This window comes from Mustela nigripes, chromosome 12, assembly GCF_022355385.1.
Source record: "Mustela nigripes isolate SB6536 chromosome 12, MUSNIG.SB6536, whole genome shotgun sequence".
Classification (NCBI taxonomy): Eukaryota; Metazoa; Chordata; class Mammalia; order Carnivora; family Mustelidae; genus Mustela; species Mustela nigripes.
Window position 1 is genome coordinate 25,032,425 of NC_081568.1, and position 27,335 is coordinate 25,059,759.

General features: G+C 44.6%; 1 protein-coding gene across 4 annotated transcripts in view; it reads left to right on the forward strand.

The window, feature by feature from the left end:
• Nucleotides 1–27,335, forward strand: part of PDZD2 (PDZ domain containing 2) — a 348,893-nt gene that overhangs the window by 248,889 nt on the left and 72,669 nt on the right. For 3 of the 4 annotated variants that reach the window (XM_059416953.1, XM_059416952.1, XM_059416954.1), the window contains 4 exons: nucleotides 7,364–7,865; nucleotides 17,216–17,358; nucleotides 20,293–20,425; nucleotides 26,175–26,330. In XM_059416953.1, coding sequence (XP_059272936.1) covers nucleotides 7,364–7,865; nucleotides 17,216–17,358; nucleotides 20,293–20,425; nucleotides 26,175–26,330 — 934 coding nt within the window. Of the gene's footprint in view, nucleotides 1–7,363; nucleotides 7,866–17,215; nucleotides 17,359–20,292; nucleotides 20,426–26,174; nucleotides 26,331–27,335 lie in introns of those variants that run through there. The other variant, XM_059416955.1, reaches the window with a different exon arrangement.

Here is a 27,335-nt window from a genome sequence, read left to right on the forward strand (position 1 = left end):
TTGTTGAATGAATGAATGAATTTGTAAAGAGCAAGTAGCAAGCAGCAACTTCATGTCATAAAAGAGAAAAGTGATGAGCTCCCATGCACACTTTCTGAGCTCATCTCTCCACTCATGAGGTGAAACTGACTCATTCATGCACAGCAAAGTCTGACTTTTCCCAGCATTCCTTCTGCCCCCCCCCCACCCTCTGGGAGTGGGGGGAATGGGACCGTCATCAGGATGACTTAGCCGAGCTATGTGGCTAGAGTTTTGATTTGATTCTGTATAGGCTGCAAGCTGATCTCATATAGTTATAAGAAGCCCTGATTCATTCACAGTAATTTAATAAAGAAATGCAATCAGTTGCAAAGAGAAGCCTGGAAGATCTCTTTTAAGGGCCAGTATCTCTGTAGTATGTTTTATTAGGTCCATTCTCATCACTGATCAGGCATTTTCTACTTAATTTAGCTTCTGAGTTTCTGTTTTCAACAAAGTAGATGGTGGCTTTAAAAAAAAAACAACATTGATTTGTGCAGAAATAAGTTGCATGAAAACTTTTGAGGAAAACTGGAACTTCTTGTAAACCTGTTGCTATATGTTGGAAAGGACCACAGCTCTGCTTCCTTGCTGTAAAGCTACACTGGAGGTGAAAATGTGTAGTGCATCCTGGCCTAGGAGCTATTTCAATCATGCTCGTTAGTTTGAGATGTGAGTTTCTAAGATGAATACGAAAATCAATGATACCTTATTGCTGGGAAATCAGAACAACTTTTTCCATGATTTAGCTGCTTTTTATCCAGTGTTTTTCTGCCGTGTCTCTGCCACCCCAATCCCTTTATATCCAGAAGCTCTTAGCAGGAAAGAGAAAGAGAACCAGCTCTGCTTCCACACAGAAGTGGATATTGCAGCAAAGGGTTGCAGGAAATGGAATTCAAGTAGGGAAAGGGCAGAAGGGAGTCCACTTAACACGACTGGACACAAATGTGCTTCTACCTTTGAGGTGATGCACTGAATTTAATCAGCGTTTGTAGAATCAGAGGGTAGAACACCTACCTTTTCTCTTACTCCTCTTAGTATATTTCACCTGTGTCTGATATGCCTTCAAGAAAGACCCAGTATTGGTTTAAGATGCATAGTTATTTTTATTTCTTACTCACTGATGTCAAGAAAAGATACATCATTAAGTTCCTTCTCTACATTCAAAGTTGGGGAGCAGGACCAGTTATAAACTGACTTACTGTGTGGATTATCCCGCTGCAAAGCAAGAACCGTGATTTTACTTGACTGGGAAGCTAACCCAAGTTGTTCTGCCACAGTTTCAGGAATGCGGGCAGAAAGCATGAGATTCTGGGATCAAAGATGAAAGATCGTTTATTATTCATAGAAATAGCAGTAGCCAGATTCTCAGCATCTGTGGCCCAGTTCCCTTCAGGGCAACGTGGATCTCTGTCCCAGTGGATAGATGGGTATGATTTAAATTTGACCACTAAGCTCTATGGTGGTAACAAGTTCTGGCAGCTGATAATTTGGGTTGAGTTCGAATGTCTAATACTGTATCATAGGTCCAAAAAAATTCTTGAATAAATACTTATTTATATACCTATTATATACTTATATACCTAAGAATATACGTATTTTTCACTACCGACCTGTGTTTTGGGAAACAAAACTTGCATTTGGGAAATCTAAGTTGTATGATTTAAAAAAATAATTAAACACAGATTTCATAAAAAGAGGACAGATTCATGTGTTCATACTCTCTGTTCTTGGCCCCAGATGAGGGAGAAGAGGAAAGAGTTGCTGACCTCAGCTGTTTATGCTGGATGAGGAGGTGAGAATGAGCAGAACTGGGCAGTCACCTCCTTCATACAGCAGTTGGAATATGGTGTTCAGTCCCTTATGCTCTAAGCCTAGACTCTGGTCTATTTTCGGCGCCTTACTGGTGCCTGAGCCCCATCTTCCGCCACGTAATCGGGGCTGATTAGAAAGTGGCCATGTGAACACACAGGGATAGCAGTCACTCTTCTCAGCACTATAAACAGCCCAAACGTTCTGCCTACAGAGTCCCCAGAAGAAAGTTTGGCTCATTCCAGGGAGGGTTGTGGAATCGGGGAGAAGTAAGCCCCAAATTCCAAGTAGCTGGGAGGCAGCACCTGAGACGGACTGGTCTTGGGGAATCTGATTCTCCAGGAAATGTTTCTCCTCCTCCCACCGCCTCTTACGGAGCTGTCCGAGCTCGCCTCCCCCTGTTTCCCAGCCAAGACTTCACTGGGAAATTAATCTGTATATATTTAACACTTCCTCTCAACCCGTTCTCCTCTGGGAACCTACAGATTTATAACCTCAGACAGCCCTCTGGGTTAATTAGGCTTAGCAGGTTTTCAAAGGACCACAAACAGCTTTTTAGCCTCCCTTTGCACTCTGCGAGAGGCAGTCGTGGGCAAGAACAACTGATCTCCGTTCATCCTGTGTGTTAGAGTGCCTATCAGCAGTTAGTCCCATTCTGTAAAACTCATAACTGATCCTAGGAACTCATCTAGAAATGTCTTGCGGCCGGTGTTTGCTCTCCTCTTGTCTATACTGGGGACCGGACTTAACTCAGATGAAGTAAGAATGTCTGCTTTGCAGAAAAGTCTGAGTTCTTGAATTCTTTTATGTTGTCTGAGTTATGTTGTCTGAGTTTTCATGACATTGTAGTACAGGCCAATGCCCAGGGGTGGCAATCCAACTTACTCTGAATTACACACACATATACACCAGTGGTTCTGCCTGGCAGCGCCCCTCTGTGGGTTCACATATGTTCCTGGCATCAGTAGTTGATGGCCAAATGCCCAAGAGGATTTTCAAAGGCAGCTGGAGATTGGTTCTTCAGAGGACATTGGCAAGACAGTCTAGAATATCAAAATTGCTCAGCTGCCCTAAGCCTTCTTTTGATAGAATTGGGGCATGGGTATATAATGTGCGTCATTGGCCTTCCAATACCTGTCTGTCTTTTCCTCTCTCTTATCTCCTGCTTGCCTGTCCTGGTTCTTCAGATTCCAGGCAGCTTTATCCTTCTAGCTTTTCCCAGCACCCAGCCTTCCCTGTGACCCTTCCTAGGCCTCCCATACCTAGAGAGCCCAGACTCCAGAATTAAGATAGATCATCAAGAAACAGGAGGTGCTCAAAAGTTGTTGTTTTTTTGTTTGTTTTGGTTTTGCTTTTTTTGTTTTTTTTCTTTTTGTTAAAGCACAATTTGAGGGGAAAGGGAGGTAGAAGGGAATTTAGTCACAAAACATGCTTGCAAAGACCAAATTAAGGAGGAAACTCAAGACATTTCAAAGGGAGGGCTCTAGGCTGGAATTTGGAGCTCCATTTCTGGATATGCTCATCTTTCCTCATTTATCTTAAGACCATCCTGGGAGGGTCAAAATCAAATAAATTTTAATTGAGTTGAATTAATAACTTACATGCCAGTAAACAGTTTTACATTTTGGGAAGAAACCAAAAAAAAAAAATAATAATAATAACAATTACATGGTAGAGAAGCCTACAACAGGTTAGTTTTACCTGTTGTTGTTGAAGAGAAGACCTAATTTTCTGGACCAGGATTGTATTCCATTTCTTCTTTCTCAAAGACTTCTTGGAAGTTTAAAGATTCTAATGGTGGGTAGGAATTCTTTTGAATAGAAACAGAGATTTGGAAGCATGAATTAGCTAAGAAGGTGCTAGAAAAGTTAGGTAAGTCATTTTGGTACAGATGGAGAGGGAAGCATTACATATAAGGTGATTGGAAGAATTGTAAGAAACTACCTCTGCCTAAAAAGTCTTCTCACCAATTTGCTGTGATATCCATAGTTCATTCATTACACTTTGTCTTTGGGATGACCTTAGAAGTCTCAGTGTCCAGGAAGGAATAAAATAGAGTTCCCTGTCTCCAGAGTTCCCTGTCATAGAGTTCCCTGAAGGTGTCAGAGCCTTATTTATTGCTAGGAAGTCTGGAGACGATGGGGAGATGGTGCCAAACTAAAGATAAACTCCTCTGGCTTTGTAGTTTTGTTGAGCATGGGCTCTGCAGAAAGAATAAAATAATCTCGGTCACAAGGCTCTTGAAGCTTCCATAAGAGTAGAAATACCTAAGATCCTATGCTTTGAGTCGATGGGCCTGCCTTTTCAGCCCTGAAAAAGAAGGTCTCTGCTCAGAACCCATCAAACTGCTCGGAGTTCTAATGCAAAAGATCGAATCCCTAAAGCAATTGTAAAGGAATTGCCTATCCAGGTGGGATTTTTTTCAGATTGATGGTGAGTGTCCAGGAGACCTAGGACAACTTGGACGTAAAAGGAATACTTCTGTTTTTCCAGGGTTCTGTTTTGTCATTGGCACTGGGTCAGTACCTTCAGGATGGCCTGCTACTTTAATCCCCAGAAGTCTTCCCAAGAAACTAGCATTTCACAGTTATTAAACTGTAAAAGCAACTCGGAGATGACCCGTTTTAACACCCTCGTCTTACAGACGAGAATACTAGCGTGACTGACACAACACAACTGCACAGTGCACGTGGGGTTTGGAAAGCAGGAGGGCCTGGGTCGACCACTTGGCAGTTATGTGAACCTGGGCACATAATTAAGTATTTCTGAGCCTCAGTATCTTCTTCTGTAAAGAATGTTCTTAAGGAGCACCAACTCAAAGAAGTAACTCAAAACTTGGCCAGAATTATTATATCTGCTATTGTTTTTTAATTGAGACATGATTCACATCACATAAAATTCACTATTTTAAGGTGTACAATTCAGTGAGTATATTCACAGTGCTGTGTGACCATCGTCACTATCTAATTCCAGAACATTTCCATCACCCCTAAAAAAAGCCTGTACCTGTTAGCAGTCCCAGTTCTTCCTTCCCCCTAACTCCTGGCAACCACTGATCTACTTCCTGTCTCTCTGGGTTTGCCTACTCTGGACATGTCCTATAAATGGAAAGACATACGGCCTTTTGTGGTCTGGTGTCTTTAAACCTAGCATCACTTAAGTTACAGTGTATACTAAATAATATTCCGTTACAGGGATAAACTACATTTTGTCTGTCTATTAGTAGGTTGATGGAAATTTGGTATAATCCCCATAGTTTTACATGGCTAGGCCAAAGCCAGAATGAGAACTTGGGTGTCTGACTCTCTCCCTGGCCCTGTTTTTACTACCCCAACACTGTTTTTCATAACCTCTGGCATATGTGTTGCATTAAGAGTAGTGATTTGCTCAGAGAAACCCTTACAGTCTGGCTAATAACTACTCTTAGAAGATTTTATACCTTTACGGAAATTTTTCCAGGGTGGGAAAAAAGTACACAACTCAACAAAACGAAATCTGAATGCTGTAGGAAAATTGTGCTGAGAACCAAGTTTAATTTTCATTTAGTAGACTCCAGTGGACTGCTTTTACCTGTTCATCTCACTGTATTACACAGAACAGCCTGAGGTCTGTGTGGTAACCTTTATCTACCTGGCTTTTACGTGTAAGTTCATTACCATGGTTTATAACCCAGGATCAAAGAAAGTTTTTATTGATTCTGGAGGTGGTTTGAGGACCTCTCTCTCTGTTTACTCTACTTCATGGTAAAAATTCTTCTTCAGTGAGACTGGCACTGTCATTGCATTAACCTGACCATTAGGTGTGGGCGATAACATGGCTTTGGCCCAGAATTTAGTACATTTCAAACACAGCTGATAACCTGGCTCCTTCTTGCATACGGACCGCCCCGGCTCTCAGGTCTGAGCTGCAGGCCTGGGGAGAGAGCAGCTAGCTTGGCATAGTTGAAAAAATTCTCCACTTTTCACTTATTGAGGACATTGGCATTTTCTTTGTGGGCACATGAAGACTGGAAGCAGGTCCAACTCATTAAGGGTTTGGTTGTTGACATTCTTTACTTGTGACCCGGTGATGTGTAGAATGTGGCAGCGTTCCATGGTGAAGGCATTTCCCTGGGTTCATCTGGGGTTTGCGTGTCCTTAGCTTGGGCAGCATGAGTGGAGGGTCTAGCCTAGCCTGGTTTCCTGACTTGGAGCAAGTGTGGGTTTTTCTGCTAAAGCTTTAATGGTCCTGAACACCACCAATTACTTGTCTCGTTGGGTGTTCTGTCTATGGTTATTCCTTGAGATCTGGAGCCGCTCTTGTGTGTCAGGCTTCACACGCTTCATCTCATTTGTGCGATTTCCTGCTTCTGAGCGTTCGCTGCTCCTCAAGTGCATGACACGCAACCCAAGCCGGGCTTGTCTGCTTTGAGCTAAGCATCCCTCTCCCCTCTCACTTTTCCTGGTTGACACAGTTTCCAACAGGCTTCTTGGTCCCAGTCATCCCATGTCTGCATGTTTCTCATTATGTCGGGGTTCCTCTTCATGCGATACCCCAACTGAAAATGACACTCCTTGTGCACCAGGAACCACCCGAACTAGAACAATTATCAGGAAGTGAACTTGACACACGTTCAATGTAGTGGACCGTTGCACCACTTGTTGGTTGCACCTTGATCCCAGCCAGCACCCTCCTGCTCTGCTCTCTTCTCGCTTCAGTGCTGTGAGGCAGAGGTCCTTTTTCTGCAGCTGATACTTTGATCCTAAGAGCAGAACCTCACATTTCTCCTCAGTCTGTTTCAGCTATTCTTTACCCCGGGGACTTGCAGAGTAATTGTGGCAAAAGCATGTGAATGGAGGAATGCCAGGCTGGCTCAATCCTTAGGGCCTGCAACTCTTGATATCGGGGTTATGAGTTCAAGCCCCACATGGGGCAGGTTCACTTAAAAAAATTTTTTATAGGGGTGCCTGGGTGGCTCAGTGGGTTAAAGTCTCTGCCTTCAGCTCAGGTCATGATCTCAGGGTCCTGGGATCGAGCCCCATATTGGCATCTTTGCTCGGTGGGGAGTCTGCTTCCTCCTCTCTCTCTGCCTGCCTCTTTGCCTACTTGTGATCTATGTCTGTCAAATAAATAAATAAAATCTTTTTTAAAAAATTTTTTATAAACTATGTGAATGCGAGGCTTGAGTAATTCTAGTACAAGATATCGTTGAGGAAATGGAGAATTACTGCTTTTTTTAATCCCATGTTACGATTGGCTCTGTGACTAGAAAAGTCCATTTCTGACTACCTACTGTAGGGTGTTTTCTTTAGTAATGTCTAGTTCATGGGGGTTTTGGTTTGCTCAGGGGTTCTTTTTCACATCAGCAATTATGTAGATTAAAATAATGGCATATTGAGCCTCTGTAGGAAGCTCAGTACCTCAGTTACCTGGGCAGGTGGTTAATCACATTAATCACACAGGTCCCGTGTGGGCTGCTGAGTGCATCAGCCCAATGCGATGGTCAAGAACGCTGTTCTGGGGGTGTTAACCGGCACGTCTGTGTTTGTTACAGTTACCTGGCTGAACAGTGCTGGAATGGCGGCTTCATCTACCTGATCATGCTGCGCCGGTTCAAGCACAAAGTCCACTCTCCTTACAATGGCAGCAGTAGCAACAGCTCTGAACCAGGAGAGACACCGACCTTGGAGCTGGGTGACCAAGCTGTGAAAAAGGGGAAACGAGCAAGAAAGTTTGGAGTCATTTCCAGGCCTTCTCCCCAGAAGACCACTGAAGAACCCAAGAGCGGTCCTGGCTGTGAGTTGGACAATGACCCCATCTCTGAGTCGGACAATGGCCCAGACCCTGAACTTGGAAACGGTCATGCTTTTGAGCTAGAAAATGGCCCAGAATCTCTCAAGGAGCTGGCCGGATCCCATCTAGACAGTTCAGAAGCAGACAGAGGGACGGAGCATAGCATTCCAAAGACAGATGCTTCTCTACCCACAAGCAATGACAAACACCGCTTCTCAAAATCTGGGAAGACAGACTTCCAATCGAGTGACTGCCTGGCACGGGTAAGCTTTGCTTTGATTATAGAGCCTGAATTTTAACAGAAATACTGTTGAAGTTGCTTTTAAGCCTCAGAAAATATATCTAAGATGGCCTTGTATTTAGAAGCCAAAACATTTATTATGATAAATGGTCAGAGGACAGAATAATAACAAAAAAAAAAAAATTCAAGTCATTTTGTCCTACTTAAATAAAGAGCTAGTTGAGTGATGCTAAGTGGAAAATTCAAGCCTTCTGTGGTATAATTTGAGTCATATGAGCCCCAGATAAAGTACTTGAACTGCATCATTATTTATCACTACCGTCCCCAGTGGAATTGCCACAGCAAGGCCCAGAATTCCTGGTGGCAGCTGATAGCACGAACATTCAACCTCAGCACTACACAGGAAGGATGTTCACCATGCAGAGAAGCATCTGCTTTTCTTTTTAACACTTCAAAACCAGTGACATTTTTATGGGTTCATGTTATTAAATTGCTGAATTCCAGCGAAGTTTGGAAATTTCACAGAAGTCTCTGATACTATGATATCCAGCTGTGATGGTCAGGGTTAGTCTTCTCTAAAGGCAAAGCAGATGTGGTATACTCTGAATGGTGCTGGGTACACTTCTAGCCCCAAACCACCTCCTTCGTTATAACCAACATTCTCCCTTGAAGTGAAATAGCTCTAGCGTAAGCATGTTCCTTCCAAGATTCCTCTTGGCACATATTCTTGTGGGTTCCTAATGAAGCAGTTACTTGCTACGTGGTTTCTGATTGGTTTCCTCTCTGAGTCCCTCCATGAGACACCCTTTTGGGATGATAGAGAAAGTTGGAAAGATAGAAAATGGGCACAGAAGAAGTATCAAGTTCAGCTTTGCATACTGCTGAAATGGTGCCCTGGCAGTGAATAGAATTTCTAGTAAGGTTGTTTCATGCATATCTCTGTAATCACAGCTGATCTGTTTAATGAGAGTAGAGGAATTAAAATAACCCCTCTCTCGGGGGACCATGTTCCTTCATCGGAGGTTCTCAGTGATCTTCATAAAGCCTTACCCAGGGGAGGCATGATTTATAGGAGGAATGTGTAAATGAAGGAGAAGAAAAAAGTAATGTCTCTATCAATGATTTTCTACAAACTTTATGGTCCCTCTCAAAAAAGAATTAAGGGCAAAAAGATTATAATGTGTTTCTTATTGGTAATAATCTACTTGAAAATGACTTTTTCTCCAAATGATTAAATTATGAATACACAGAAAGCCTAGAGTGAGTAAGTTAGGGAGTGTTGGTTCTCTTAATAATTTTGAAGGTTTAAGTTCCAGAAGAGATTGAATCTCATATATAGTCCAAAGAACAGGATTTGGAAATAATTTAGAAATGACTTTAAAAGGGGAGAAAAAAAAAAGCGTTTAAGAGGCTACTATTCTCTGCTCATCTTAACTAAAGGCTGTAACATAAAATTGAATTTCTGGATTAGACTATCTGAAGGCTACACATCAGAGTTTCTTTGCCTGGTTTTTGCACTCAAGTTCAAATGTCCAAGAAGATAAAAATGAAATGGTGATTTAAAAAAAAAAATACAACTAGGTCTTTTGCCTTTGGGACATTTTTCTAAAACCACGTGCCAACAGAAAGAAGACACCTGCCCTCTGGAATTTGCATTCTTCATAACTGTCTGTAATCTGTAGGCTGAGTATTGACCCTGGGTTATACTTCCCATCTCAGAAAGTCAGCATGGACCACACATCCTTGCAGGCATGAATATATTTTAGCACCCTTTTCAACCCCAGAAGCATCATCGTTTGATGCATGTATGCCGGATTGATTGAGTTGGCAAGAAGTAAGGCTTCACAGCTTCCCCCACATCCAGATATCACCCAGATTGGAACCAGTAGACCATCACAGAAGGTCCTGTAGGTTCTTGGGCTGAGGAGATTTTTATTTTTACTCTGGGATGAGCCCAAGGTCATACTAAAATGGAATTTCCAGGAAAACAAAAATTAGGTATTTACCTCTTAAACCCTTGGGGTAAAAAAATTCCATTCCATTTGAATAATGGGAGATTAAACATGTCAGCATTGTTCTGTTTCTGCTTTATTAATGATTTAATATATCTACAAAGACTTAATAAATTACAGAAAAGGCTTATAATCATTCAGCCCATTTTTATTTGTCAGATGCTTCTTTTTCATAGACTGTTATTTGTAACATGAAAATAAATCTTCAGTCTTTGTTTTCATATCCTCTTTCCCTTTAACAGAATTATAGGAAACATGTTTCCTATAATAAATATCTTCTTTTTAAAAAGCCATATGTTTCTATAAAATATTAACACATAATACTACATATGCAACCAGATTAATGTTTTAAACTATAAAAGTTAGGCCCATTGTCTAAAATGTAATCTCTTAGGACATAGATAAGAAATTTTAGAACTGAGGTCAGAGTTCCTTACTCCCTGTCTAGGGAAGACCATTGCTCATCCAAGGGGAAGGTTCTTGCAAGCCTGTTTACTACAGATGTGTGTTTCTATAATGCAGCATGGTCAAAAATAAATGTGACTTAGTCACATCACAGTGAAAAAAAGAACCCTGCTGTTTGCCAGCCAGACAAATTTATTCATAGCTGGTGTGTGTGTCTGTGGGTCCATTTGTGGGCTCCCCGTAACACTTGTAGTTCACCCTGTACAGTATCAGACCTCTTCCCTAGACCCTCAGCAGAGACCTCAGGAAGGCTGCCCCAGGTCTGAATCTGCAGGAAAAGGAAACTCAGAAAGCAAGTCACACCCAGGACATCTCCTGAGTCCTCCCTGATGTTTGCACCAAGCAGAAACAATATACGGATGGTCCTAATCTAGTAAGCCCCTCCATGGTCACGGGATGAACTTCTATCCTTCTATGTGGTAATGTCTCTCCTCAGTCCGCGTGGGCTCCTTCACCCCTCTCCTGCGCCCTCCACCCCGAGCTTTCCACCAGGAGCCTGTAGTACATCTCCATCTTGTGTATCTCACATCGTGCCTAAAACTCGACGCATGACTTTCCCACACCACCACACCGGCTCTGGTATTCCAGGTCCCGCCACGTGTCAAGTTACCCAAGCCAGAAACCTGAGATTCCAACTAGCAGTCTCTCACCTGGTGTCTAGAACTTTCCCTGGTTTTGTGCTGCCAAGCCCACATCCCGGGAAATGCCTTCATCCCAGCAAATTGGGACAGCTGGTATCCTACAGTCAACAGGAATGCTGCCCTCTTCCTTCCCCCCTGTCCGGCTGATCACCAAGTCCCGTCCGCCCCGGCTCCCCTTGGGGTCTCCCCGCACACCTCACTCCTCTCCCCCACTCCTGCAGCTCTCTGTCTGGGCCAAGCTGCTTTCATTTCCCACGTGGGTGGTCATAGCATTCTGCTGCCCATCCCACGATCCAGTGTCATGCCTTCATCCCCTGTCCCCACGGCAACCAGAGAGCGCATCAGGCGTGCGCGTGCGCGCTCGCACACTCAGCCGCGCGTAAGCCCTCTGGGTGGGTCCGCTTCACCTTCAGGGTAATACCTGAACTCCGTAGACCAGTGAGGCTCAGGAGTTCTTTCGCTGTCTGATCCCTACCTAACCTTTAACTCTCACTGCTTTGTTCCTGCCCTGTTTGGGCTGAATTAGCCACAATTTTTCCCAAAAGACTGTGCTCACTGTCTCCTCTGAACCTTTGCTGCTCTTGCTATCTGGTTTCTCCTCCCCTCCCCCGTGCAGCTTAGCTTCTTCCATTTCTGGGGGACAAAACACCATGACACAGTCCTCTAGGAGGCTTCCGTGACCTTCTGCCATCTGTCCCGTCTCTAGATATCTCCTCTTTGGGCTCCTGCGGTGCCCCTTCTCGGTCTTCATCAATGCACGCATCCCACATACTCCAATTACCATGTGGCTTGTCGTGTCGCCAGTAGACTTGGAGGGCAAGGACCTTTTTGTCTTTGTGTCCTGGCTCATTGCCTTGCACCTGTAGGTGCTCTGTAGATGTTTATTAATGAAGGCATCTGGAAGCTCCGGGTGTGAGAGACGGGACACCAGGTTCTACTCCTAGTTCTTCCTCCCCCACTTGTGGCCATCAGGCTGCCCCGTTCTTCCTCTGAGCTTCCATCTCCTCACCCATAAACTGAACATTTTGGTCTGATGACTCCAGAACCACAGCTCTGACCTGGGTCACATATCTTTTCATTTCTGACTGATCGTTCTAAGTAAGAAGGGACAGGCAAACAGCCTCAGAATCTAAGTCTGCAACTAGCGCCAGACGATTTGCTGCAGTAAAATTCTAGTTGGATGATGTTTCTTCTCACATTTGGAGAAAAGATGCGATTGTGAAATATTATTTTTGGTTCCAGCAGAAGATGAGGTCATTTAAATGCTGCCGAGACAGCTCCCTTTAATGCATCACCTCTGTTTTGTAAATAAATCCCTTCTCTTTTTTTGCCTCTCTGAAGAGATGCCTGTGTAAGCATCACACACTAATTGGCGTTTTATAGGAAAGGGTAGCACTTTGACAGCATTAATACAAAAGTCCATGGCAACCAGTTTTGCGTGGTTTGGCTTATTCTCAACAGGCTGACAGAGTCTCATTGCCCTTTAAGCCAGTGTAAAAGGAAGCAAAGGCTTGAGCCATCTGTCTAGACAGGAGCTGTTTCAGAACTCAGTCGTCTCTACAACTGGATTGGGTGTTCACACGCTAAACATTGGCAAACATGCAGGTTTCCCATCTGGGCAAGCCTCTTAATGTCACTCTCAATAACTTCTGAAAAACCATAAGATTAATGTATAAACATCCTGTATTTGTTAATTCTGTGGCATTTATGCAATATTGTTATATGCTAGGCACTGTTCTAGTTGCTGGAGAACCCGTTGATAAATGAGAGACAAGGTTCTATCCTGGCACATTTATCACAGAGAAGGGGCCACAAGCAATTAACAAGCAAATAGCTGAATAGCTGAACCTAAACATTATGTGGTGACAACAGGTACTATAAATGAGACAAGCAGTAAAGTGAAAGGTGCCTGGGCTGTGTCCTGGTGGGGAGTTAGCAGAAATTGGCACTGGTGAAGACCTCCTTAAAGAGGCAATGTTTGAGCTGAAGCCTGAGTGTCAGGAAAGGGAAGCCTTGCAAAATCTGGGGGCGGAATATTTCCAGGGAGGAGCCAGCCCTTGCAGCTGTCCTAGGCAGGAGGGATGGAGTGTCCCCGGGAGCAGAGACTGAAGCACAGTGTGTGATGGAGAGAGCACAAGGAGGTGGTTTGGGAGCATGGACGGGACTAGATGGAGAGGTTGGGTGCGCCATCTCAAAGATTCAGACCCCAGTCTGAGTCTGGTAGGAGCTGTTGGAAGGTTTAAGCTGAGTGCATCATGATGTATGTATTTTATTTTTTTTTTAAGATTTTATTTGTTTATTTGACAGACAGAGATCACAAGTAGACAGGCAGACAGAGAGAGAGAGAAGGAAGCAGGCCCCCTGCTGAGCACAGATCCCGATGCAGGACTCTATCCCAGGACCCTGAGATCATGACCTGAGCCGAAGGCAGTGGCTTAACCCACTGAGCCACCCAGGTGCTCCATGATCTATGTATTTTAAAAGTTCACCGTAGAGGGGTGCCTGAGTGGCTTAATCAGTTGAGCAGCAAACTCTTGATTTCAGCTCAGGTCATGATCTCTGAGTCCTGGGATCGAGCCCCACATCAGGCTCCATGCTCAATGGGGAGACTGCTTGAGGTTTTCTCTCTCTCTCTCTCTCTGCCCCCGCTTATGTTTTCTCTCTCCCTCTAAAATAAATAAATCTTAAAAAAAAAAAAAATTCACCCTAGATGTATAATGGAGAATAGGAGATTGTAGGCGAGCAAAAAATAAAAAGGGAGATCAGATTGGAGGCTACTGTACTAACCTAAGCTAGACATATTGATGGTCTTGGCAGTGGTGGTGGCCGGGGAGCAGTAAGTAGATGGATGTGCGTGTGTTTCACAAGTAGAACCCACAGGTCTTGCTGATGATTTGCATATAGGAAATGGAAGGAGGAATCAAGGATCGCTTGTGGGCTTTAGTTTGCATATCCTCCTTAGCTTAAGTAGATGATGGTGCCTTTCCCTTGGAGGTGGGAAAGCCAGGAGTGAGAAGGGGGCAGTCCTGTTTTGATCATTCTGAAGTGTGTATTAGATACCCAAGTGGGCTTGAAGGGGGCAGTTGGAAATATACTTCATATTATCATATTTAAGTTGGCCTTTTGATTTTTTGCCAGTGCCAGGTTTAGCCTCATAAACTTCAAACGCCGATATTATTTGTAACTGAACACTGCTTTTAGCCGTGGGCAGCTAGATTTAATGCCGACAGTTGGACAATTGAGACTGATAACATCTGCCTCTTTCTTCCTGTTTGTGCCTTCCTTTGTGTACCTCTGAACTCCTCCTTAGATGATCAAGAAATTCCAGGGCAGGGAAACTTGCATGGACTTCTTTGAACTCCCCGCTTAGAGTTACTACTTTAAGTTATGGAGGGAAAAACTCATGCTACTGGATAAAAGTGAAAACGAAGATCTGCTTCTTGACTAGCGTACTTGGGGGCTGTATTACAGATTGGTCATCCCTGCCCTCTGAAGCCATTTTTTTTTTTAGATATGTGTTTTATTTTACATTCAGCCATTTGTGTGTGTTTGGGTATGAAGAGGGCATGTGAGTGCTCCTAATGAACACTGCCTTAGTTCTTTCATAACAAGGATACATTAAGTCATTACGCTTCCTCCATGATCATAGTTTTGCATGTTTCTTACCACAAGTTCTATTTCTAAAAGCATTTAAAAATGAGAAAGGATTGTGTATCAAGTATTGTCATACCCTCTGTGAACCATACGTGACATGTTCTGTTTAACGAAAAGACGGCAAGATGGGGGAGATGGTGGTGCAGCTTGTAATGGGATAGATAGGTTTTTACTAATTTGGGCAAAAGCCCAGTGGATTTGCTCATTTCTGGACTCCAATAATGTTCCCTGTTGCTTTGGGGAAAGGATTTCACAGCTTTTCTGTACTGGGCAAGGAAGGAACACTGTCCCATATCTTCAAGACCCTAGTAGAAGATATACCCTGGTATATCTTCCATGGAAAGAACAACTGAAGCCACCTTTATGCCCTAGTTTCTCAGCTACTTTGTTAGGCCCAGGGAGGCAGCCATAGGTCTGACCCCTGTGCTAGAGTGGGACGCCCCGTAAGCCAGGACGACAGCTAGTCAGCACATCCCGGAATTTGTTCCCTTTGGGCTGTCTACTCGGCCACAGCGCCTCATACACTAGAAGTGTTGAAATCTGCCATTTCATCAGTAGCACTGACTCTCAAGGATGGCTTTTTGGAAAGAGTGGAGCTGTGAGAGGCTTTGAAGGCCAGGGACGTTATTTCTGAATGGAGAAGAGAAAAAGGTGTTCCAGAGGTCAGAGGCAACAAACCAAAAACCATGGAGTCCAAAGTGAGGTGACTGGATGATATAGGGATTGTTGACAAGTTCATGAACGACTGTGGTAAGCCAGTGACTTCTGAAGTTACATTTGGCCAGACAGGCATCGTTTGTCTGTGGTCAGCAGATGAGGGAGACCGTTGGCACCACTGCACGTTCCCAGAGCCGTGGACCCCCACAGAGCACGGCTGTGCTGGAGAAAGCGGAGGATCCAGCAGGTCTCTGTCTGTTAATAATTTCCCCAGACATTCATTCCTATTGCTGCACATCCGTGACTGTTTAACATCTGGTTTTTTTACTATTGCATAAAGTTTCATTTTAGTCTCTGACGGTGTATATTTCAGATTTTCTGAATACCTCACATTCTTCCTGTTTTGTATGCAGCTTAAATGGGAAGGTTGCCTCTTTCTAGGAGGAGGATGGCTTTGTCCATATTGGACCTTAATGGTTCCATCGGACCTTCGTGATGGATGAGGAGAGGATATGGTTTTTGTTTTATATGTTGAGGAATGCATTGTGACCAATACCCATAGATCTAGAGAGAAAAAGAACTTACAGGAGTTAGCCTAACGTAAGACCCCCCCCCCCACCACCACCAAAGTAAATCACCTTGGAAGGTTTTGCTTTCATTTCTCTGAAAAAGCAAGTATCTGAAGGAACTCAAACATTTTACATCAGCTCATGTCTGCATCCTCAGGGTAAAATGGGGAGTCAAGTGAAGAATTTAACCAAAGCAGAAAAACTACCAGCAGTCCAGAGGACTTAGAGACACGATGAGTTTTTTTAAAGAATAGATTTTTATAAGGGTTGAAGCATGTTTTAATGTATTTAAAGCATGTACAGACCAATGTCTATAGAAGCCAATAACAAGCTCATCAATTAATTTCCTGTTTTGATTTCTCCCACCAAAGATCTCATTTTTATGTTCTACGGAGGTTTGAGATTCAATTCAACATGATGGGTTGGTTTTTTTTTTTTAAATGATATATAGTGGACACACAATGTTACATCAGTTTCAGGTGTACAACATAGCGATTGGGCAACTCCACATTATGCTACACTCACCGCAACTGTAGCTACCATTTGTCACAATGCAACACTATTACAGTACCATTGGATGTATTACAGTATGATGGTTTTACCATATGTATGTGCATATACAGATAATATATAACGTTACCAGTCAACATTTATTATGTCTCTACTAGGTGCCAGAAGCATTGCTGCTTCCATAAATATCTCATTTACTCCTAATGACAAACCTGAAACTATTCATAATTATCCCCACTTTAGAGTCAAGGAAAGGGTTTTAGGCATAAAGACTTTCATCAGTACTAAGTGGCAGAGCTGGGCTCAAATTAGTTGACATCTCCCAGCCCCAAGACCTTCCTTTCATCTTCTTTCATCTTCCTTTATTAATTAGTAGCTGTGTATAAATAAATGGAACCCAGACACAGCCAGTGTTTACACACACAGTGGTGTCCGTGTTTCAGGCAGAAGAAGCTTTATTTAACAGCATCCTGGTCAGGAAATTGGATAATCACTTTTGCCATCCAATATTATAGCCACTTGCCACAGGTAGCCATTTAATATAATTAAAACCAAATGAAGTAAAACATTTAGCATCTCAGTTGCTACTACCCACATTTCAAGCACACTATAGCCATATGTGGCTAGTGACTCCCTGTTGGATTGTGCAAATATAGAACATTTCTGTCATCATAGAACATTCTGTTAGACAGGACTGGCAGCTAGAGACTCCGATCCAGCACACAGAGCTTTTTCTTCTGCGGTCATCTGCAACACCTGTTGACAAATGATGGGTATTTGGCTTGACCTAACAGTTCCACTCTCCTGGGTCAATGCCATGTGTCTGTCCATATACTTCATAGTGTGCTCACTCTTTCTTCCAAGGAGGAAGTTGGCCGGATATGGAAGATGGAGCTGCTTAAAGAATCGGATGGGCTGGGAATTCAGGTTAGTGGAGGCCGAGGATCAAAGCGCTCACCTCACGCTATCGTTGTCACTCAAGTGAAGGAAGGAGGTGCCGCTCACAGGTGACTAGATAACTCTCCCTTTTTCTCTGCCTCCTTATCCTCTCCCTTCCCTTCCTCCGGGCGTAGGACTCTTCCACATGCTCAAAGCCCTGGTAATTACAGTTCCTATAAAATATGCTAGAGCATGGAAGAAAATCAGGCATGAGCAGTTCCAATTAAACACACCTCTGGGCACAGGAAGTGGGTAATTTGCTGGAGATGGTGCAGGCTCCTCTGAATCAGAAGAGATCAGATTTCTTTCTAATCTGTTTTGAGTTTCAAGTGATGGCTACCTATCCTGACTTTTGAGATACTGGTAATATGGGGTTCCCTATTGAGATCATGCTATGCAACAGAACACCACATTCCTGACATCTTAACCCCCATAAGATCGTGGCTAATGACTTGAGAAAGTAATTGCTTTTAAATGTGACCGCAGTTCATGTGCTGTGTCAGGTCCACCAGGATTCAACACGCAGTTATATACGTGTGTCATGGAGATGCCGAGGGGGAAAAAATAAATGTGAATTTTTCTCCTTGTGACCTGAACAATTCATACTTTAAAACATGTTTTTTAATCTTAGCTATCGTCTTCAGTAGGATAAATGACGGTGCTTAGGCAGAACATGTACAAAGAAGTCCATTTGGAGTTACAAGGATGTAACTGTCCCAAACTGTACACATGCTTTTGCCTTGCTAGCTGATGGCTTCTGTGTATATGGGGTGTCTACTGTTGGCAAGGCACGCTGGGGTGGATGCACATGTGTGTGCCCTCACGAATGCAGTAGGTGTTCAAGTGATGGCTTGAAGGTAGAGTTTCCCAGATGAGGGAGGTAAACCTAGTTGGGAATTTGGGGTTCAGTCCAGGTAGCATCATTATAAGCGGGATAGGGCAAACCAGAGTGGCGTTGGCCTGCCTTAGACAGAGACGGCTTTGAAAAATATATCTCATAAAGTGGACCTAAAGGAACCAGAGGTAAAGATTGGAAGACAAAGGAGAGGTCAAGGGTACAAACTATCAATGTGTGTCATGTCCCAATTCTAGTCTCAGAGTAAGATGCTAGCAACTGGAGATAAGAATGACTGCACTTGTTAGTTACCGGGGCAGCAGTCGTTATGGAAGGATTAAGACCTTAGTTTTTATCCAGAAAAGCATCACCAAATTTCCCACATGAGATATGCTTTGAGGAACTCCCATCAGATAACCATTTTCCCATGAATCCTAGGTCTTAGGTTCTAGCATGTCTTTGGAAAGTTGACAATTGGGAAATTCCTGTGCCCAGAGATAAACTTATATAGAACTGTTCTTGTCTGCTTTCTATGTGAGCTGCTTCTAGTGGGTTTCACCATTTTCTCTTCACCCTTAGCCTGGAGTCGTGTGCATGTGTCTCTGTGCTTCTAGAGTATATAATTCAAATGTGGGGCATTCTAGCTAATAACAGGAGATGAGACGAATGGAATTGAAAAGGGAAATAAGAAAAAGGAAGGGGTTAGGGATGGTCTTAAGTAAATTCAAGAACACTGGTCAGAACTTTGCATTCTGTTTTAGTCCTGAATCCCTCTCTTTCTTGGTGGCCACCCACACGCCTCCTTGAGGTTCTCTGTCGGCTTCCTATTCCCCTTCTCTTCCCAGTCCAAGCAACTAAAAGGGTTCTTAGCATTTTTCTGCTTTAGGGATTGTTGAAGGACAGAAGTCAGAGGCTATCAGAAGTCTCTGGTGCCTCCTATCTTCGTGAAAGCCTAAATTCATGGAAAAGATTATAATGCATGCCCTAGAGAACTGAGAGGAAAACGAACGAGGGAGGAAAGGATGGAGAGAAGCCGGTTGATTTGCTGAAAGAAAGCAAGGTGGAAAGAGTCGACGCATTGGAGAGAAAGCTGCGTGAATCTAGGAATACTGCAGACAGGCGTAGGTCCCCGAGCAGCACCTTGGGTGTCGATGGAAAGCCTTCAGAGGGGATGGTGGAAACCTAGGCTTAGGGATCATCCCCCTCAGATTTCCTGTCCCATATTTAGCAATGGAGATGAAAGACCTTTGGCCCCTTTGGGATCATGGAAAACTAGACCATTGGAGGTTCAAGGGGAACCCGCTGGACTGTTGATCCATCGTGATTGAGGACACCTGCAGGGTGCCCTGGCAAGTGTGCCACCCCCGTCCTTGACCCAGCCTAGTGCAGGCAGCCCCAGCCCAGTGGGAAGGAAGCTTTAAGTTATAATTTACTTTGGAGGAATAAAGGAACACATTTGTAGACCAGGTCTGATACCTGCAATAGCAGTAAATTGGTCAGTCTGTTCGATTTGGTATTCATCCTCCTGAGGAAGCCAGGCTGTAGGATGGAAATGGCCATGAGAGGCTCGATCCTCAAGGCCCTATAACTCTGCGTGTATGTTGGGAGCGGGGGGACCGCAAGCACATGCACATCTGTAGCGCGCCAGGTGCCACAGAGGAAATCTGTCCAGGGCCATGTCACCTGGAAAGAGAGAGGACAGCAGGTTAGAGAAGGCTTTCTGTTGAGTCTAAGATACCTTTGTCTGGGGCGCTTAGCTCAGTGACTCAGCTGCCAACTCAGTTGTGAGGGCAGGATGGCATTAGGATGGAGAATGGATGGAATGACTAGACTATCCAAAAACCTCGGGGTCTCAATTCCACTGTCATTGTGTCCCCTTGGACGGGAGGCATTTCATTAAGGTTGATGCAGGGAGTGGTAGTGACTTAAGAGCTTGCTCGCTGCCAGGTGATGGTGTGAAATCATGGAGCTTCCCTAGGTGGGCAGCGGGACCCAGCCAGACCAAAGGAAACATCCCAGCCCAAATTGTCGCTGGCCATCTCTGCTTTTTCCTTAGCCTGATTTTAACTGTGCCCTCTCGACCCTCCCCAGCTCCAGGAGAATGTCCCTTCTCAAGTCCAGAATATCTTGACAAGGGATTTTTTTTCCCCCGTCTCCATTTCCTCAGGGACGGCAGACTGTCCTTAGGAGATGAGCTGCTGGTAATCAATGGTCACTTACTGGTGGGGCTCTCCCATGAGGAAGCGGTGGCCATTCTCCGCGCCGCCACTGGAATGGTTCAGCTGGTGGTAGCCAGCAAGGTAGGTAGTTTGTTTTTGGTTTTAGTTTTTAATATTTTTAATATTAAAATTGCTGGTGAATTTGGATTTGAGCCCTCCCCCCACACACTCACACACACTTTGTGCCACACACACTCACTCCACGCCTACTTGCAAGTGTACCGGAGCCATTTAAATGGCCGTGATTCTGCAGGACAAGCCCATGTGAGCGGCCTTGAGCTGCACTATTTAGTAGATGGAAGAGCAGTAATAGGACTAAGGAAATGGGACGGGGGGTGGTAGGGAGGACCGAAGGGCAAGGGAGAGAGAGCAGCACCTCTTCCAGGGAGAAGCCAAAGAGGAGACATGGATGCCCACTGGGCGGCAGGGATACGGGAAAGGTGGGGAGCGGCACCTCTCCCAGGTCCCGGAGGAGGAAAGGGTGCCGACGTCCTGGGCCCCCAGCCTCCACTTTGTCCCCTGGTGTCACCAGCCTCCGTGCCCTGGATAAAGGCTGCAGGCTTCTACAGCAACGTGACCAGAAAGAAGAGGACCTGAGCCCTCTTGCCTCTGCTCCACGGTCCCCTCTGCTGCTGATAAGCCAGGAAAGCGCCCACAGGACTCAGGAGTTAGTGCGAGGGAGCTACGAGGCTTCGTTCTCATGCATGGAAGCAGTGATGGGAAGCCACCCCAGTCCTAACCCTTCACAGCAACACACTCTTGCCAGTAGGACTCATTCTTTCCTCATTATTCCTAGTATTTTTTTGAACCTAACATCCACAGGTTTTTCTATATTTTCTCTCTTAGATTACAAGGTGTGTTGCCTAGTTTTGGAGTATTTAATAACTAGAATATTTTGAACTCTCTGAAAAATCTGTTTTCCTCCTTTTACACCTGTCACCAGTCCCTTAACCCGGACTCTCGGGCTTCCAACAGCAACCCAGAGCCTTGGCACAGACTTGGGAGGAAGGGTTGGCACTGAGGCCCTGGAGGCAGGGGTCGAGACCATCTCCACTCACAGGCCCCCTCCTCCCCTCCCAGAGATACCATGGGGCGCCCTGGTGTCTCCTCACTAGGGACAGGAAGGGGAGCAGAGCAGGGACGTTCCCTCTCAGTCTGTTGAATTCCATAAGAGGGAAACGCTACAAGGGAAGGACAAGCAAGTTCCCTTTCAGCCAGAGGTGATGGGGTTTGAAAAGCACCATCGGGTCTTAAACACTCACACAGACTGAGGCCTGTGTTTGCACAGCCCACCTCCCCATAGTCTATGGCTCAAGAATGGGGTGTGTGTGTGGGGGGGGGGGGTTCCTGCGCAAGCATACCATGGCCACCAAAACTTTATTTCTATACTGACATCTTTCTCCTGCTAGTTCAGAAAATGGGGAAGAGAAAACCTTTTCTAGGTCAAGCTGTTCCCCGCAAACACATGAACACAAAGAAATCATAAAATAAAAACAAAAAAAGTCCACTCATCACTTGCTTATACCGTACATAAAAATAAATTTAAAAAATGGATGAAAGACCTTAATGTTAAGACAGGAAACCATCAAAATCCCAGAGGAGAACACAGGCAGCAACCTCTCTGGCCTCGGCAGTAGCAATTTCTTACTTGCCACCACAGGCAAGGAAAACAAAAGCAAAATGAGCTATGGGGACTTCATCGAGATAAAAATCTTCTGCACAGCAAAGGAAACAATCAACTATTAAAAGGTAGCCTACAGAATGGGAGAAAATATTTGCAAATGACATATCTCATAAAAGGTTAGTATCCAAAATCTACAAAGAACTTCTCAAACTCAGTACCCATAAAGACAAACAACTCGGTTAAGAAATGGGCAGAAGACATGACTAGACACTTTTCCAAAGAAAACATCCAGATAGCTAACAGACACATGAAAAGATGCTCAACATCACTCATCGTCAAGGAAATACAAGTCAAAACCATGATGAGATATTACCTCGCACCTGTCAGGATGGCTAAAATTAACAACACAGGAAACAACAGATGTCAACGAGGATGTGGAGAAAGGGAAACTTTTCTTATACTGTTGGTGGGAATGCAAACTGGTGTAGCCACCCTGGAGAACAACATGGAGGTTCCTCAAAATGTTAAAAACATAATTAACCTACAGTCCAGCAATTGCAGTAATAGGCATTTATCCAAAGGATCCAAAAATACAGATTTGAAGGGGAACATGCACCCCAGTGTTTATAGCAGCGTTATCAACAATAGCCAAACTATGGACAGAGCCCAGATGTTCATCGACTGATGAATGGATAAAGAAAATGTGGGCTGTGTGTCTGTGTGTCTGTGTGTGCGCACGCACAATGGAGTATTACTCAGCTATCAGAAAGAATGAAATCTTGCCATTTGCAACGACAGGGATAGAGCTAGAATGTATTATGCTAAGTGAAATAAGTCCTTTAAAGAGAGACAAATACCATATGATCTCATTCACATGGGGAACTTAAGGAAGAAAATAGATGAACGTATGGGAAGGAGGAAAAGGAAAAAAGGAGAGAGGAAACAAGCCATAAAATACTCAGCAATAGAGAACCAACTGAGGGTTGACTGAGGAAGATGGGTCGGGGGTGGGCTAGAGGGGTGATGGGCATTAAGAACACTTGTGAAGATGAGGCCTGGGTGTTGTGTGTAAGTGATGAATCACTGCATTCCACTCCAGAACCAGTATTGCACTGTAGTATTGCGCTACTTAAGATTTAAATAATAAAAAGTCGACTCATGGGTAAGCATAATTAAGGAGCATACAAGGGGGTTTTGAAAGCTGGTTTCCTGGATGATGCCTGATCTGTGATCTCACTCACTGGCTCAAAGAATGGACATTAACATGTATCAGGTATCCACAGGGTACAGGGGCTTTCTCCCTCTGACCTCATTTAATTCTTGAAACCCCATGAGAGAGGTATTAGTTCTTCTTATTCAAAAGATGACATTAACATCTAAGTGGTTATTTCATTTCCCTGGAGGTCACACAAGCAGTGGGGGACAGAAACAGGTTTCATCGTGGACCCATAAGTTTCATGCTTCTTCCCTGTATGGAAAGCTGCCTCTTATCAAATAAGATATGAAGGACACGGAGCCAATGGCATTAGAGAAGGATAATGTGTTCCTGCTGGAGGCTTTGACTTTAGGGACATGCACTCAACCTACTGCCCTTGATCAAATGCATTGAGGCCTAACGATGACCAGACCGCAGAGAGGCGATACCCTTCATTTCTTCCCATAGGCTCCGTTCACCGCTAGGCAATATGTTGCTATAGCAGCTGCCCACTGTTTGTTCCTAAACTGAATCCCCACCCTTTAAGACGCTCAGCCACCTTGGAGAGAAAAGTCTTTCCACACCTCTTGGCATCCGTGCCTCTTTGTTACCCAACAAGAGCACGCAATCCAGAGTCTTTGTTTTGTCTTCACATTTGAAGAGAGGAACCGGGGGGAAAGAGCATTTGATTTGCTGAGTACAAAGAATAATAAAAATGTAAATTATTATTGTAGGAAGTAGTCACTTTGTCACCAAACTTTAGGATATTGTTTTGAAAATATAACGATGACTGTCTTCAGGACAGGCTGTCTCATGTCTCCATACAAATAGGTTGTTTGTTTGTGCATAAGAGTTTAGAAAGGTTTTGTCAAGTGAATGAAATCAGAATTTCCCAGTGTGCTTTGCTGTCCCGGGGAGCACATGCTATCCATACAGATTTCTCTCTCTCTTTAGCACTCTCAGATTTTATTAGCAAGTAATATGCATTTATTTTGTCTATGTAGAAACCCTAGAAGAAAAGGAAGATAACATTTTCATAACACCACCAGTAGTTCTACCCATTACCTGATCTGTCTGTCCAGGCATGTTTTCTATTTTTAACGGACTCAAGCACAACAAGACAAAATGCCCATGGACATCAGAGCCAGCACAGCCCTTTAAAAGCTGTGTGTCTTGAACAAGTTGTTGCATTTTTTTTAAACCTCGGTTTTCTTGCCCGGACGGTGAGAATCAGTAACTACTTCATGGAATGTCAGGGAGATGAAGTGAAACGTAAAAGCCCGAACAAGGCAGCTGGTTGCAAGAAGCCCTTGGAGAAACAGTTATCACATATTACAACACCCGGCTAATTGTTAACGTCCATTAATAAAATGATAATACTGTTCTTCACCTGCTTTTCCACTAAGTAGCATGCTGTAAGAATCTTTCCACATCAGAAAGTGCCTTTCTGTGGCACCATTTCTAATGACCATGGAGTCTTCTATCCTGTGGCTGTTATGCCATTTACTCACGAGCTGGGACCTTCATGTCTTTTAAAAACTCGTTTCCATTAATGGTCTAGTAGAGCTGACCTCACAGAAGAGGGCTGAACTCACTTTTTGCTTCATAGCTTTTTCCTTCCCTGAGGTAGAATCTAACTAGAGCATTGCCACTTACGGACCTGACATGAAGGAGCTTTGGGTGCCTCCAAGATGGGACGCGTGTCACACTAGTAACAAACGTCACTGTCACCAGGCGCCTGCTCACAAATGGTCTTTAATAACACCCGTTGTTTAAAATGGGTGTCTTCTGTTTTTCTCCTTTCTGTCAAGCCCCGGGGGAATATGGCGACCAAAGCTTTCCACAGGCTTCCTTCCTTGTAAAAATGACTGGTGTGGGAGAAGGGAGGATACATTTCTCTTCTTTTCTGGCCTCAGATCAGCCCCAGCCCTGGTCCCTGGCCTCCTGGGCTGTGCTGTTTCCCCCAGAGAGTTCCTGGTGGCCGAGTGGGCCACCTCTGCGGGTGAGGATTGTCACGTGGCCCCAGTGACCTCGCCTGCCTCCCACCAACCCCTGCGGCCTTGTCTGTGTGTAGGAAGGAAGAAGGGCTGTTGGTGGAGGCCTCTTTATAGCCTAATCTTAATGAAGTCGATTCCATGTATTTTGTTGACCTTTAAAAATTGTTCAAGGGCTTCTTTCTTTGAAGAGACGTTCGTTATCAGTCTCCACTGGCGTGATTCAATCAACAGTCTAATTTCTTTCCAGTGAGTGTATGCTAGTGAGATGAGCCGTGAGGGGGGGGGAGCGCATGGATATCAGGGCTCTGGGCTGGGCCTGGGGACACGACGAAGAGTAGAAATGACATTCAGTTTGAGGAACACTCAGATAACCAGGAGAGAGAGGTATATTCAGACGTACGTGCCAGGTGACGAAAGAAACAGTAAAGGACATTCAAGAAGAAGGGAGAGGCGAACCGGATGCCTCTTGAGATGGTCCAGGAGGGGTTCCAGGAGAGAGTGCTGAGCCAGGAAGCTGAGCTCACTGGGCAGAGGGAGCTGCTGGTAGACAAGGAATCTGGGCAGGGGAGAGCCTGGCGTGTTGGAAGGTCAGTATGGCTGGACTGGAAGGTGTGGGTTGGAGGGGATACTGGAGGGAGGTGTGTTTGGAGCACTGGGCAGAGGCCGCAGCTCTAAGATGGTGGCCTGTACATGAGGTGCTTAAACTACCCTGAACGCAAGGCAGAAGAGGATATCAAAGGACCTAAAGTTCAGGGAATTTGGAATGCCTGCAGAAATATCTAAGAAACACAGATTTTTCAGGGAAAAAAAAAATTTGGTTAGGGTTTAAATTGGGTCTCCAGCCCTGACATATAAAGTAACCTCACCAGCCTAGAAATGTGGAACCTACGTTCCCCTATGGTCTGTAGGTTCAGAGCCCACGAGCACTCCCAGTGGGCTTTGCTGGGTTTTCTTTGACCCAGAACTATTTGGTGCCACAGGGTAATTCACGACTCTTTAATTGTGTCCCCTTAGGAGAACTCTGCTGAGGACATCCTGAGGTTAACGTCTAAGAGTTTGCCTGATCTGACCAGCTCAGTAGAGGACGTGTCCTCTTGGACCGACAACGAAGACCAGGAGCCAAACGGGGAAGAAGACGAAGGACCCAGCTCGTCTTCTGTCCGGGGAGCAGTAAGTGTCTCTGGTTTCCCCAGCTGCTGTGCTGGAACGATGTTTCCCCAAAGATGGTGACGGCAGGATCAGAAATAATAGCTTAAGACAGTAGGATAGAGACCGGCATGGGAACGCCACAGGGCGTTCTTTTTATTTTATTTATTATTATTATTTTTTTAATCAGGATCTTCCCAGACAAACCTGTGAGGGTAACGATTTCCATTTAAGAAAAAAACGCTGAAACTGGAAATGAGATGAGCGAACAACTGTGTATTAAGTTCACTGCATGTATCAATTTTAGGACACTTAGTCATTCATATATACAGGAGGATTTTATTGCTACTTTTTGATGTAGTGTTTGAAAACGATTGGTTGTGAATTTAAACTTAGAGGGAGAGATTGTGGTCGAGAGTGGAAGGTTCCAAAAGCACAAAGCTCGTTCAGGCACAGAGGTGTGGCTGTGTCTTACGGTTTGAAGGAAACCAGGACGCTCGCCAGGCTCTTCTTTCACCGCCTGTGCGTTCACACCCCCGTGGTCCGCTGCGCCGGGCACGCGGGGTCCGGACGGCTTTTGGCAAACTGAGGTTGCAGTGTGGCTCCTTGTTTCCTCTCCGGATCCCAGATCTAACCGATGTGGCATTTTTAGCGTCAGCTCTTGTTAGCTCTTATTCCCCCCACCCAACCAGCCATGGGGTGGGGACTCCCTTCTGCCATGGGAGCCCCTTATTCTTTCCCACCAGCGCTAAACCCGGGCAGCACGGGTGAGCATCGGAAAATTCACTGTGGTTATAATTAGGTCTCAGAAGACCAAAAAATGCATGTTTTGTTACATTTACATAATATGTAATTGTATGGCATATGTAATATGCCGTAAAATGGCATAATAACATGCCATTTTATTTTAAGGAAGAAAATTTGCTTTTCTCCTTTCTTTTCGATTCCCCGGACATCCAGGGCCACCGAGCATGGCTGTGCGGCTGTGGGCTGCACGTGTGTTACCTCGAAGCAGCACCATTCGCTTCG